We start from the raw sequence: 13,747 nt of genomic DNA, 5'->3' as shown, positions 1-13,747 counted from the left end.
CCTGCCCATACGTTTAAACTAAACTGGTGTTGATGTCTTGAATGCACAATAACATGTGGGTTTCCTTCATCCCAATTATGAACATTATGAAAATTGAATATGCCATCTCTGATAAAACTATACAAAACTCTCTTCACGTTCACACATTTACAGGAATCAAGTACAAAATACGAAAGATATCAAGTAAGCAGTATTTGTAAACAGTGCAAATTCTTGCTTACGAACCCCGAAGACAGCATTGCATTCGTGGACCACGCAGATTATATCTCATAAACAAAGTCAGATGGGACATATACTTTTATGACATTCTTTCATTATTTTTAGGCGTACAATCGGCCGAAGTGGGTCCCACAAGTTACGAAACACCCTATATATTTTAATTCCAATATTAATACACAGGGCGTTCTTTACAATTTTATGTGCTGTGTCTGCATTTTATGTACAATTATGTGCCTTGTGCAACTAATGGTGCCCATATACTGGTGTATTAAATGAGGCAAAAAAAAAACTGAAATACATACGTCTCATTTTAAAAATAATTTCCACTTGTCTGTCTTTTCATTCGCCTCTGTAATAAATTTTTGAAATCGTAAAGAGACTTTATCGTTACCCTGTGTATTAATTCTCTGAACTTTTATGAACTTTTATCAATTATATCAAAAACTATAGCAGCAAGCATGTAAAATCATTGGGAAATCAACAAAGGACCCCCAATATTTCATTTAACATGTCGTGGCATTTAACATGTCGAAGAGAGGATATTTCCTACAATGTCGATGTCTCTTGAAACAACCGAAAGAACACAGTCGACTCGCGCCGAGATCAGAATAAATTTCATTTATTTTTACTCGGCTGCGACTCGTACTCGGAGATAGAAAACTACAGGAAAGATGTCCCTGTTAATATTTCAAACGATCTTCTTGCCTCAGTCGGCTACTCCCGTTCTCTCGCGACTAGGTACTATTTTCATCGTTTCTGTCTTCTCGTTTTCGTCCAGATGCCTTTGTCACTTGCGCGACGCGTAAAGAAATCGTCGCTTGGAGAACGTGAAAATTCGCAAAGCGGGGCGAAATTTTTCTTTATCTTTCTCTTCATCATTTTCGCGATTACGTGTATACTTACGTGCAACCAAGTTGCATTTTATTTTACGCAATGCCTGCACAACTGTACGGACGAAGAACCGCTGCTCTTTCACTTATAAATAATGAAAGAGCTGGTTCGCATGCCGGGAGGAAGAAGCACGCAGCGTAATCGGCGATCCGGTCCGAATATAATCTATTCAAAGTGGTGAAAAGAATCACGTAAGAATTGATTAGCGTAATCGCGCCGACTTCGATGTTAAATCGAAGTTCGATTAAGTGCACTTGTCCGTCTCGAAACTGAATTGGCTTGTCGAGTCGTTTCAATCTTGAACCTGATCTTACGCTTCTCGTTTTCTGTCGTGTTGTTGAGCAACCGATTGGCGATCAGCGTTGTTAATTAACGGCGAACGTAACACGGTTGGCAACTTTTTAAAATTCGCCTGTGCACGCAACACAGCTTCCTGTAAACGTGGAACGCGCGTTGGATAATTGAAGCCGTGGATTCCAATATGGCGGCGAGCTGAGACCAACGAGATCAGTCATTTTTGCCTATGTTCGTCGATTTGAATCGTAAAATCATATTACGTGCGAGTGAAATCAATTCGAAATGACGATTGAATTAAAAATGGAAAGTAAAAGTTTGCAACAAACTTAAATGGAAGCTTTTATTCCCAAATTGCAAACATATGGCGCTGGTGCGCTGGCAACTGATATTGCGGACCATAACGAGCGACCAAACCCGTATACAACAATTCGTCGCTTTCCTTCTGATATCGCTGGATAGAAATTATAAAGAGAATTAATAAATTTGTTATTATGCTTAATTTATTATCTACTATAAACTTATTATTTATAACTTATACTTAAGCATACTTAAAGCTGAGAAAATATTGCATATTTTAGGACAAAAAATTCTCGACGTTTAATTCAATTCAAATTTACTCTCGGCAAAGCCCAATCAAATTAAATTCCCTAAGTCTAATTGACCAACTGACTATTTGTTTCGCTATTTTCGAGTCGACTGTTCAGCCGCTCGCTCGCTCGCGAAGATCAGACGTAAACTCGGACCAGATTAATTTCCTCTTAAAAACTTAGAAACCGCCATAACCACTCTTTCGCCCGGCCAATTTACCCAATGAAAGTTGCCATTGTACGACCGGGTAAACCAGAGTTTCCCCGAAGAAATTCCCAACTTCCGTCTAACGCTAACCGGGTCGTTGCAACCCCTTTAACCATCGACCAATCGTTGGTCGTTGGATACACAGAGCCAGCAGTTCCGCGGAACACGAGGAATCAGCATAAACCAACTTACACCACCGTCGAAGATCTAATCTCTCTCTCTCTCTCTCTCTCTCTCTCTCCTTTCTATTACGTCGGACTGGTCAGCCAAGCCATCCTTACGTCTTCTCCCTCTTCTCCTCCCTAGCCACCTCGTTGAACTAGCTTGGACACGCTTCGACTAGCCACGGTACTTCTTCTTCAGTATCTCGAAGAACTCGCGCGAGCGTGCACCAGCTTCGTATCGAGAAGCTGTCGTCTACTCGCCTCGACTATACACCAAACGGTGAGACTCGGAGAGAAAGAGAGAGAGAGAGAGAGAGAGCTGGAAGGAAACTGTTCAACTATTTAGCAGAGGGGTGTTGGAGTGTGAAACCGCCCCAGCCCGGAAGTGTGTTCGAAACGCGCACGCTGCTCTGGAGCGAACGACGTGGTGGTCTCATCGAAAGAGCATCGAGTAAATCTCTTGCCAAGGCTGAGGCTAAGTTCGGATATTCGTAGCTTCGTTTCAGCTCGAGATCGGGACCAATTTTTGAGAAGATTGACTGGAGTTGATCTTGATTTACAGGACGATAGTAATTTTGTCGAAAGTGTTTTATCGAGTAACTTGTTAAGGCTGAGGCTAAGTTTGAATATTCGTAGCTTCGTTTCAGCTCGAGATCGGGACGAATTTTTGAGAAGATTGACTGGAGTTGGTCTTGACTAACAGGACGATAGTAGTTTTATCGAGTAACTTGTTAAGGCTGAGGCTAAGTTTGAATATTCGTAGCTTCATTTCTGCTCGAGATCGGGACGAATTTTTGAGAAGATTGACTGGAATTGGTCTTGATTTACAGGACGATAGTAATTTTGTCGAAAGTGTTTTATCGAGTAACTTGTTAAGGCTGAAGCTAAGTTCGAATATTCCTAGCTTCGTTTCTGCTCGAGATCGGGACGAATTTTTGAGAAGATTGACTGGAGTTGATCTTGATTTACAGGACGATAGTAATTTTGTCGAAAGTGTTTTATCGAGTAACTTGTTAAGGCTGAGGCTAAGTTTGAATATTCGTAGCTTCGTTTCAGCTCGAGATCGGGACGAATTTTTGAGAAGATTGACTGGAATTGGTCTTGATTTACAGGACGATAGTAATTTTGTCGAAAGTGTTTTATCGAGTAACTTGTTAAGGCTGAAGCTAAGTTCGAATATTCCTAGCTTCGTTTCAGCTCGAGATCGGGACGAATTTTTGAGAAGATTGACTGGAGTTGGTCTTGATTTACAGGACGATAGTAATTTTGTCGAAAGTGTTTTATCGAGTAACTTGTTAAGGCTGAAGCTAAGTTTGAATATTCGTAGCTTCATTTCTGCTCGAGATCGGGACGAATTTTTGAGAAGATTGACTGGAATTGGTCTTGATTTACAGGACGATAGTAATTTTGTCGAAAGTGTTTTATCGAGTAACTTGTTAAGGCTGAGGCTAAGTTCGAATATTCATAGCTCCGCTTTCTGCCAACACGAGAAGGATTTTTGAGAATATTTTAATTTCAGAGAAGATTGACCAGAGTTAGTCTTGACTGAAAGGTCTTGACAATATTTTGTCTTAAGTCTTGACAATATTCGAGACTGACTTCTGTTATTTATGAACGCTATAACTGGCCGCAAATATTACTGCAAATTTCGATGAAATATTTCCACTAACAGGGCAAATAAGACGAACTTGACGAACGTTGAAAAAAAAATATTTGAGAAGCTTTTAATACCGAAGATTCACTGGGACTAGTCTTAACTGACAGCGCAATATTTGAGACTAACGCCGAACGAAGGAGACTTTGAAAAAAAAAAAGTGTAATATTGTAAATGAAACAGCAAAATATCCTACAAATTATGCTTGGCACTAATTGTGAGAATTTCGAGGGCTTTAATCGAAAAGCTGGTGCATTTCTAAAAGAAACTGATTGAACTGGATATAAACTTTACCAATCGACTGTTAACTGAGAGAACGATACATATTAAAAAAGAAGAAAAAGAAATGATCAATCAAGTAAAAAGTAATTTAACGTCGATATTGAATCATTCGACTACTGTTTGTTAAAAACTCGGGACCGATTGAAACACTATTCGAGAATGCTATTTTTTTGCAGATTGCTTCGAAGAGATATCGAATCTGTGAAATATTTACTTCAATTGGAAAATTTAATGGAACAAAAATATTGAATTTAATATAATCCTTCGTACAGTGTTTATATATATATATATACCAGTGTCAATCTCTCTATCAGTGTTCAGGAACTGTGAATGTTAAAACTGTTGAGAGAAGCATCGTAGAATTAAATCGCTTGGCCGCTTTGAAGAAACCTCTTACGCTCGAGCAAATGAACTTTTGCGTTTCCAGAGGATAAGAAGGTGTGAATGTCGTAATGGTGCAACGCAGAATCAGAGAAAACCGAGTGAATTTCCAGAGTCCGGTACATAGTGTTTCAGTAGATGCTGCCTAGTGTTGTAGAATGCTGCGAATGATGCTCTAGATCTTCAAAGGCGTCCACGCTTTTTAAGCATCAGGCGAAGAATAAGGAATGACGAGGCGAGGTGAGAAGTGGCCGCGTGCTCCGGTAATAAGTGCGTGCTCGAGGAGTGGATGAGAGGATGCAGAGAGTGATGACTTAATACGATAAAGGGACGAAGACGAGCTACTAACGAAAAAATTCCAGATAAAACGGACACGATTGCTTTATTTTCACTAAACTGTAATTATAAAAATTACTTCTCGTTTAATCGTAGCATAGATTAATCGGTCGCAGAATTAATCAATTATCTGAATAATCGATTAGCAGAGGTTTTCAATGAATCGAACGAGTTTAATTTATGAAATTCAAAATTTTTCTCAACGCGAAAAATGATGAAAAAGAAGGAAAGGAAAATGCTTACGCGAACTTAATGAAAGTATAATGAAGACGAACATTTCTACGAGCAGTCGCCTTATGAATTTCATTTCGAAATAGCAACAAAGAGAAAAAAGAAAACGAGAGTGCAATAATTTCACTTCTGAGTACATTTCCATGCGAGTGCGCATCAACTCGACACGCAATCTGCATTGCGAAACATTTCGTCGAGAACATTGCGCAACTTCAGTTTTGCGCGGGTTTTATTCTGCAAAATTAATTAATTGGCGATTTCTAGTATCGGCCGACGCAATTTCGATTTTACTTTAAAAACCGAAAGTCTGCGATGACACAGATGCTTACTGCATGCAGGAAGGTTTTCACCATAATTCGAAACTTTCTACTCAAGTGCACATCCTGTGGGCGGGCTCGTTCGTTTAGGTTCACCGACTCGTTTGTCCGTGCAGCGAGGGCGCAAACGTGCATTGACATCGAATCGCTGGCAACTGCTGTGTTAATTCGTCCCGATTTAGTACGATAAAACTGCCAACCGGAAGAGCCGTGCAACGTCTCAATAAAAAGAGACATTATCGATCGAGTATTATCGATTTTAGTTAGTAAAATAAAAAAAAAAAAAAGAAAAAAAAATAAAACTTGGAGATTTTATGGTAAAATAGGTGTAATGAGATTTTAATATCAGATTATTCTAACTCTATAAGTGTATTAAGGAAACTAACAATTAGAAGAGTGTGTGAATTGGAATTAGTTTCTGAAATCTCAATTAGAAATCTTTCCAATTGAGAATTCTGCCAAAATTTTGCTTCTTGAAATTCTAAATATCTTATTTAAACTATATTGTTATATAGTTACGCTATTATTATTATAACTATAGTTACGCTATTATTTGAAGAACGGTAGATTCTCTTAGATTTTAGCCAATTAACGTCGTAATCAAGATATGTACAATTTTTTTTTTTTCGCAGTCTTAAAGAGCTGATTTTGGATCGTAATGGGATCAAAGAGCTACCACACGAGCTCGTGCAGCTGAATAACTTGAGAAACATTTCCCTGGCTGGAAATTGCCTCAGCAGCTTGCAGCCTTTCTTCAACATGCGAGCCCTCGCGCTAACGGTACGTCGAACGCGTTTCACGAAATGATCAAACCGTTTTGTAATTCAAAAATCCGCGAGGCAAACACCGCGGAACGATGAGGCAACAGCGCCTTGTGCAAAGGATGTGATATACCAAGCTAAACGAATCGAGCAATTATTCCAATTAATTAACCTCAGAGAAAAGGATTGATCGGGAAACACGCTCTAGAAATCTAATCGGTGTGCTGAGAAAGATGCTTGTTATAGCTTTTTAATGAAAATTCGAGACAACTTTGCATCTAAAAAGATCTGAACTAAATAACATTATTGAACGGCTCTTGCGCCGGAATATTTGTCACAGGAAATATCTCTGCACAAACAATAACTGGCAGCAGAGAAATGTTGATAATGTCTCTTGAAACACGAAACACTTATCTAACTAAAATTAACAGGTGTTTCTCGATAACAAGATTGTTGTTTTTGATAATATGTGAATCGCGACCCCGCGTAAAAATATCTTATCGAATTTTTCGACAAACTTTCCTAACTTTCTCGCGTGATAGGAGTTTTTATAATTAAACACGCTAAAGAGAATGGACAAGATATGAAAAAATTTAAGAGATATTAAAGTAAAAATTCTGCACATGAAAATTTACTTGCTCGTGGAAAGTGTGTTCTGAAACGTTCATAAATCCAAGATTATTGATCTTACTAACCAAGTAAATTTAAATACCTCTGAAAAATTTCTGTTTTATTACACTTCCGACCCAGCTTAAAAAAGCCGGGTACACAAAAAATTGTCACATAGACTCATCAAATGTTCCCCTCCACGGAAATCTTTAGTAAAAGGCGAAAGATTTATACGTGATTTGAAGGGAAACCAGAGTAACGAATCGATCTTCCATTTTCCTCTATATACATCTTTGAACGTATTTTACTTTCGAGAAACTCGGTCAGTTGGGTAGCCACCTAGCGGCCAACTGGCGCGTACTCATACGCATGCGCGTGCGAAATTTGAAATTACTTGTAGAATATTATAAATTATAAATTATAAATATTTATAAATTATAGAATATTTTATAAATTAGGAATATAATCATTACGATGAATCATTAAATTGTATTTAATTAAAAATTTTTAAATTATTAAAATAATTTATATTAATTAATATATATTCTTTTTAGGACGTTTTGACGAAAACAGACCACAGCAAGGGCTGTAAGGATGACAAGAATAATCAGAATTTGTATAAAGTCAACTTGCGAAATAATCAACTAAAAGGAAACATCATACTTGGAAATTACGGAGTTGGTATCCTCATAATGATAAATATATAAGTACATACGTACGACTCTTAGCAGTAATGATTAATGACTTACGTTACTATTTCTATTTCTTCTTTAATCAAGAATTTAACGCATCTAGACGTCAGTGAAAATAGCATTGAGAAATTGGACATCAGTGCTCTTCAAGAATTGAGGAGCGTTCGTTGCGCGCGAAATATTTTAACAGAGCTGACGGTCTGCGGGAGAAATATCGTGTCTCTCATTGCCGGAAACAACAGTAAGGCACCTTCTTATTCTCTTGCCATGTACGCGTAATGGAAAATAATATTTATTTTTGAGAAAACCATTTGTTACTTTGCAGAATTAAAGAAGCTGACTATCGAGCCCGTGCCTGTGAATCTTGAACATCTAGACGTTTCCTAGTAAGTAAAAGCGAAATACTCACAATAATCAAACAATATCTCTGAAAATTTAACTTTTAATAAAATTATAAATTGAGAATGTACTAGAAATAGAACACAGCAGAGTGAAAAATCACTTAGCTGTTAATTAGTGTCATTGAACATTGTATTGAATTATAAAACTTTTGTACTTCAAATTACTCAGCTTTAAACTTAAACATTATTATTCATCTCTATCGCGAAGAACATAAAATACCAAGTGTGGAATAAGGGATGAAAGGACAATTTCTTAAACAAATAATATATTTCCTGGTCACGTTAGGGTCATGTAGCAGTATTGTAGTTTACTGAGCCTGGCTGCAAAGCCGAGAGCCACTACTACACAAAGTAAAATTAAATACTAAAAATTTTAGTAGTCGAACATAAATTTGCTACAGTCATCTGAACTGTAATCCTTACTGTGGTAATTTTTTTTTTATTTTAGCAACAATTTAGATGCTCTCCCCGAATGGATACCAGATCTACCTTTGCTGCGCGCACTTTTTGCGTCTCACAACGCTTTAACAGCCCTCCCAGACAGATTGTTAACGCAGCCGTCGAGACTGGAAGTCCTTCATCTACCCCACAATAGGCTACAAGCTCTTCCACCACCCAGGAAACCACTAAACATCGTTCACTTGACACTGCAAGACAATGCACTGACGGCATTGCCAACGAGTTTCTTCCTCAACACCGAAAAGTACATGAATGATTTCACCTGCTATATTGCACATGTATATTTCTGATAGAATACCTACACGAATATCCATATTTATAGGATGAAAGTATTGAATCTCTCGAACAATCGACTGTCCGAGCTTCCGCACTTGGGAGAAGGAAATAAAAACCGACACGCCAATCACAATTTGGAGAAACTGTATCTGACTGCGAATTGTTTGACAGACACTGCTTTGGACACACTTGCAAAATTGACTTCGTTAAGGGTTCTTCATATAGCCTACAATACTTTAGATACGCTTCCGGAAAAGTACGAAACTTGCAAACATTTATTTGTTGGAATATTGGATGTTTTACGATTAAAAGACTATTGATTGCAGCTGTATAGCTTCTTGGAGGGATCTAGAAGAATTGGTACTATCTGGGAATCGTCTTCAATATCTGCCCGACAACGTGGCCAATTTACGGCATTTACGCGTGTTGCGTGTCCACTCCAATCGGCTTCTAACTTGCCCAACGTTTAATAAAACAGCATCGTTGAAGGTAACTTTGTCAACGTAGGAACTTCTTTGGACTTAATTTCAATTCTCCTCTCAATGTCTTCTCTTAACGTTTTTGAATGGTTTTTTTTTAATAATCTAATATTTAAATAATTAAATAATTAAATAATTCTACTTTATGCAGGTATTAGATTTAGCTCATAATCATCTGGACAGGGTGAACTTGGCCACTCTGGTGCCACCGCAACTTCAATTTCTCGACATATCCTGCAATTCGAGGCTCCACGTGGACCCCAGACAATTCCAGGTCTATAGATCGCAACGACCAATATCCTTGGTTGATGTGTCTGGGCAAAATAGACCGAGCTTACCTTCTCACCCTCATCAGCAAGAAATCGTTTCCGCTGAAAAGGGGTTGGAACAGCCGTGGAGATTGGGTTTTTCAGAAACTGCTGGCTCTAGAGAAAGGTATAATGATAATGATAATATATAACAAGCGTATCTGTGCAAATATTTATTACTTTTACTTAATATTGTAACGTTTGTCAATTGAAAAGGACTAAAAAATATATGAAACAAACTCTCCTTTTCCCTTTCATGCGTTTATAAGAAATTGCATTGGGCACAAAAATGCAATACACATCGAATAAGAAAAATAATAGATATGATAAATATACTTGCAAAAAACGTAATCACGTGACTCGTGTGCACAGATTGTACGTGTCGCAAGTTCGAATGCCATCATTCTGTAACGTGGAGGGTCTGTTCGGTATATTCGACGGCGGTTCGAACCAAGAGGCGCCGTGCGCGCTCCAGGAAATGATCCCGCGCCTTTTGCTGGAAGAGAGAACCGTGCGAGAGACGTCCAAGGAGTATTTAAAATACACGTTACTGTCCGCTCATCGAGAGTTGAAGGAGAAAGGCCAGAAATACGGAATCGACGCTACTTTGGTGCACATTGTCAGAACCCAGGCGCAACAAGGATATCCGAAAACGTCGGCGAAATATTCGCTGAAGGTGGCAACTTCGGGTGACGCGAAGGCGGTTCTCTGTAGAGCCGCTGGCCCGTTAACTCTGGCAACTTCGAAAAAGGTCACCGTGAAAAATCAATTGGGTAACGCGGCCATGTTTCCTCTGGTGGTTCCCGATCCGACCTTCGAAGAGGTAGACCTGGAAGACGATGACGAGTTTGTAATAATCGGCAACAGAAGACTGTGGGAGGTGTTGAGCGTTCAGGAAGCCGTTCGAGAAGCCAGAGCGGAAGCCAGCCCCGTCTTGGCGGCGAAACGACTTCAAGATCTGGCGCAAGCATATGGGGCAGAGGACAATTTGAGCATCGTGGTGGTACGATTGACTGGGCCTAATCAGGGTGATTTGGATCAATTGATGAGGGAACTGCGACACGCGGTTGGAAAGAACAGAGGTCAAACAGAAGCCGGGTGTCCTTGCCCCTGTTGCGTGCCACCGGCGGCTCATAAACCACCAGGGCCTTGCTGTTGTCACGCGAGCGAAGGCTATTATTTGAACGGCGTGTTGAAAAGCATAGTGAATAGGTGAGATGTTCGTATGAAAGCAGAAATTCTAAAAAATGCTTAAGCAGATCTAGGCGGACAGGAATTAAAAGAGGATCGTTGAAAAGAAATGACCTGTAAAAAGCAACTGCAATGCAGAGTCATCTTTTAACGAGCAATATATAAATGTAAATGTAAGCGAGACGATTTTGTAATGCGTAGGTCGAACAAAGCTCACAACGAATCCGGTAGATATTTCAAGAACCGTCGATCGGCGCAGGAAAACGAAAGTCCACCGTACAAAGACGACAGAAGTTCACCGAGCGGCCAATCCGATCAAGCCAGCGACAGTACTTTTAAATCGAGACATCCTTCTGGCAGAGTCTGGTCCGGAAACGCCGCCTCCAGAGCCACGAACAAAGCTCGGCAGAACGTCCTCGTAAACGAAAATGGCACAAGAAAGGTAACCGAATATATATTTCTTTGTCTTTTTTGAACTGTATTTTATGACACAATATAATCACGCTCGGGGCAATATAATGCTAACATTAAGTTATTTATTTATGTATTAAAATCATGTTAAATGGCAGTGTAATAAAATGTCACAAAGGTATCTACCTGCTTAACGACTCAGGAGGACACTGTGTCCGAAAGATCCGGCGCCCTAAGCGAGGAACAATTCCGTTGTTGGGAGTACATGCTGGAACAAAACACTCAACTCCTGTTCGACAAGGAACTGGACACCCTGACGAGGACACCTTTACGTCGTGGCCAATCGAGATCCACGCCTCAATTAACTGGCAATTTGCCTTTTCTATCGAAAAGGTTTGGAAGTGCCAGATCCTTTAATCCTTCTTTGCCGAGACCGCCCATCGTTCGATTTGGCAGTGGAAGAAGATTACTGAACGGAGGACCAAATGCAGCTTATTTCGGCAGTCTACAGAGGCTAATGCCGTATAATCTCGAGTATGATTTCGCTGTCATTCAAGAAAGAAACGGATTGGATTCGTTGGAGCAGGACGCGACGAGAATGCAACAATATTGGGGAGTAGCCACGACTGAATTGTGATGCGACAGTCGGTCATGCTTTTGTTGCAATCGATGGATTTTGAAATTGTGTCGTGATACGGAAAGCTGAAATAAGCATATACACGCGTTATCGTTATTTACAATGAATGTGAGGGATTAGAAGGTAGACTCATCTTTTAAGCCGAAATGCGAAAAATAAAAAGCGGCAATGAAATGCGACAAATCGATAAGACTACGTGAGCATAGTAAGTGATTTATGCACAAGTTGTCGAACTTTACTAACTGATTGTAACAATAGAGACCTAACAAACAGATATTTCATTAAATATTACAAGATTATTTCTCTTGTTTCTATTCGTTTCAAGGAAAAAAAATTTCATTGTCGTGTCAAAAGGAGACAATGCAAAGATGTACTTATACATTTTATAGATTTATTCTAGAACTTATTGGATTTATTATTGCATATTTTAATCTAGATTTATCTCACAAGATAAATTAACACTCGAAGTTTTTTATCATGTTTGTTGATATATCGTTGATATGTTATTGCGTCATTCGAGTAATTGGTGGGGTTATTTATATTCAAAAATTAAACGAATTTCACTGAAGAATCATATTGAAGCTTACCTAAATTTATACGACACACTATCATATCTTTAAGCAAAGGAATAAAAACTGTTCTTATTTATAGAGCCTCGTTGCCAAATATTACATTTACGAGTTAGAATATATTTTTCTAAATATTGTATATTCAGCAAACATACTTGTAGCAAACGTAAAATATGAATATCACTACAAGCTGTAAATATAAAAAAAAAATTAAACTGAATACATAGAAAAGTATATTCAGAAATTGTATATAAATATGATGTATTATATATTCTAACATGAACATACAGTTGAAACAACTGATTAAGATAAGCTATCAAAAGACAAACTACAAATTAAGCATTTGTATGAGATATACATATGATTTATATAAGAAATACATAGTGAAGCAACAAATAAGGGGATCTCACACTGTTTGTACAAACTGTATGATTACGTATTAGAACGAGTTTGAGATATCGCTCAAAAAATAATTTCGAAATTGTTTTTCGAATATTCTTCCATTCTCGTCCTAGTTGAGCATTCTGTGATTAGGCGTCATTTGCCTCTACATAATGTGGAAGATTATATAATTTAATAGTAAAAACTTAATTTTAAGTTCGATTTGTAGAACTTAATCAGATTCCTTTGAAACGATTATTATCAAAAATATTTTTGTAACGATAAAAAATGTAGCGACTACTGTACCTGAAGCTACCAAATAAATAATCAAACAATAAAAACGAAAGATTTATTATGATATATTGGAATAACTTAATTAATATGGAAATGTAATTGTAAAATCGTTGACCCGGAATATAGTACATCATATAGTTAGCTTGTGTATTTTCCATCGACTTCAAATGAACACTCGGCATACTCAGACATCACTTTGTCTTGTTATCTCCGTTTTGTTACCATCTAATGTCTTTTAACATGTGGCCTTGATAAGCATTATCTTATTTGCTGGCCAGCATTAAACCCTTTATTTCTCTATATCAATAAATGTTTTTTTTTCTACCAGATCAGTGAATTGGATTAAAATGTATTTACATATACGAGGAACTTTCTTTTCATCTCTTTGTCATCTCGATAGATTTCAGATATCCAAGACGATATGGTTGACCTGAATTGAAATAAGCACGAGACTTCGATTAAGCACGAAATCTCGAATAAAAGATTCATTCGAATATATATGCATCGGATTAACTCTCACTTCTTTTGTTGAATATCCATCGAATATCATTCTATGACAATAAATTATTATTAAGACAAGACCGCTCAGTAGTCGATAATACCTACAACTTTTTCTACTCGAAAATAGTGTTTTGTTTGCAACCCTATCATAGTGTCTGTATACGCAGAATACAATATATTATACCGAAATTTTTTATTAAAATCTCGAAAA

At 38.0% G+C, this 13,747-nt stretch overlaps 1 protein-coding gene and 1 non-coding gene across 15 annotated transcripts in view; one reads left to right on the top strand and one right to left on the bottom strand.

The window, feature by feature from the left end:
• The window catches only part of LOC122529674 (protein phosphatase PHLPP-like protein), a 23,991-nt gene extending 10,890 nt beyond the window's left edge, over positions 1–13,101 (top strand). The window contains exons 1-14 of one of the 14 annotated variants that reach the window (XM_043656018.1): positions 2,571–2,646; positions 3,886–4,385; positions 4,479–4,923; positions 6,200–6,347; positions 7,492–7,614; positions 7,717–7,870; positions 7,955–8,015; positions 8,479–8,733; positions 8,812–9,021; positions 9,092–9,254; positions 9,396–9,679; positions 9,925–10,764; positions 10,945–11,185; positions 11,333–13,101. In XM_043656018.1, the coding sequence (XP_043511953.1) occupies positions 6,327–6,347; positions 7,492–7,614; positions 7,717–7,870; positions 7,955–8,015; positions 8,479–8,733; positions 8,812–9,021; positions 9,092–9,254; positions 9,396–9,679; positions 9,925–10,764; positions 10,945–11,185; positions 11,333–11,791 (2,811 nt within the window). In that variant the 5' untranslated portion in view covers positions 2,571–2,646; positions 3,886–4,385; positions 4,479–4,923; positions 6,200–6,326 and the 3' untranslated portion in view covers positions 11,792–13,101. The other 13 variants (XM_043656020.1, XM_043656017.1, XM_043656022.1 and 10 more) reach the window with 13 other exon arrangements.
• On the bottom strand, positions 7,072–7,196 carry LOC122529693. The gene has a single exon (XR_006306844.1). It is a non-coding gene; the product is annotated as a U5 spliceosomal RNA (small nuclear RNA).
• Positions 13,102–13,747: the final 646 nt, after the last annotated feature.

Source organism: Frieseomelitta varia, unplaced genomic scaffold, assembly GCF_011392965.1.
Source record: "Frieseomelitta varia isolate USP_RPSP 00005682 unplaced genomic scaffold, Fvar_1.2 scaffold_301, whole genome shotgun sequence".
In the NCBI taxonomy this organism is placed as follows: domain Eukaryota; kingdom Metazoa; phylum Arthropoda; class Insecta; order Hymenoptera; family Apidae; genus Frieseomelitta; species Frieseomelitta varia.
This window is presented reverse-complemented; position numbering and strand designations above follow the sequence as displayed.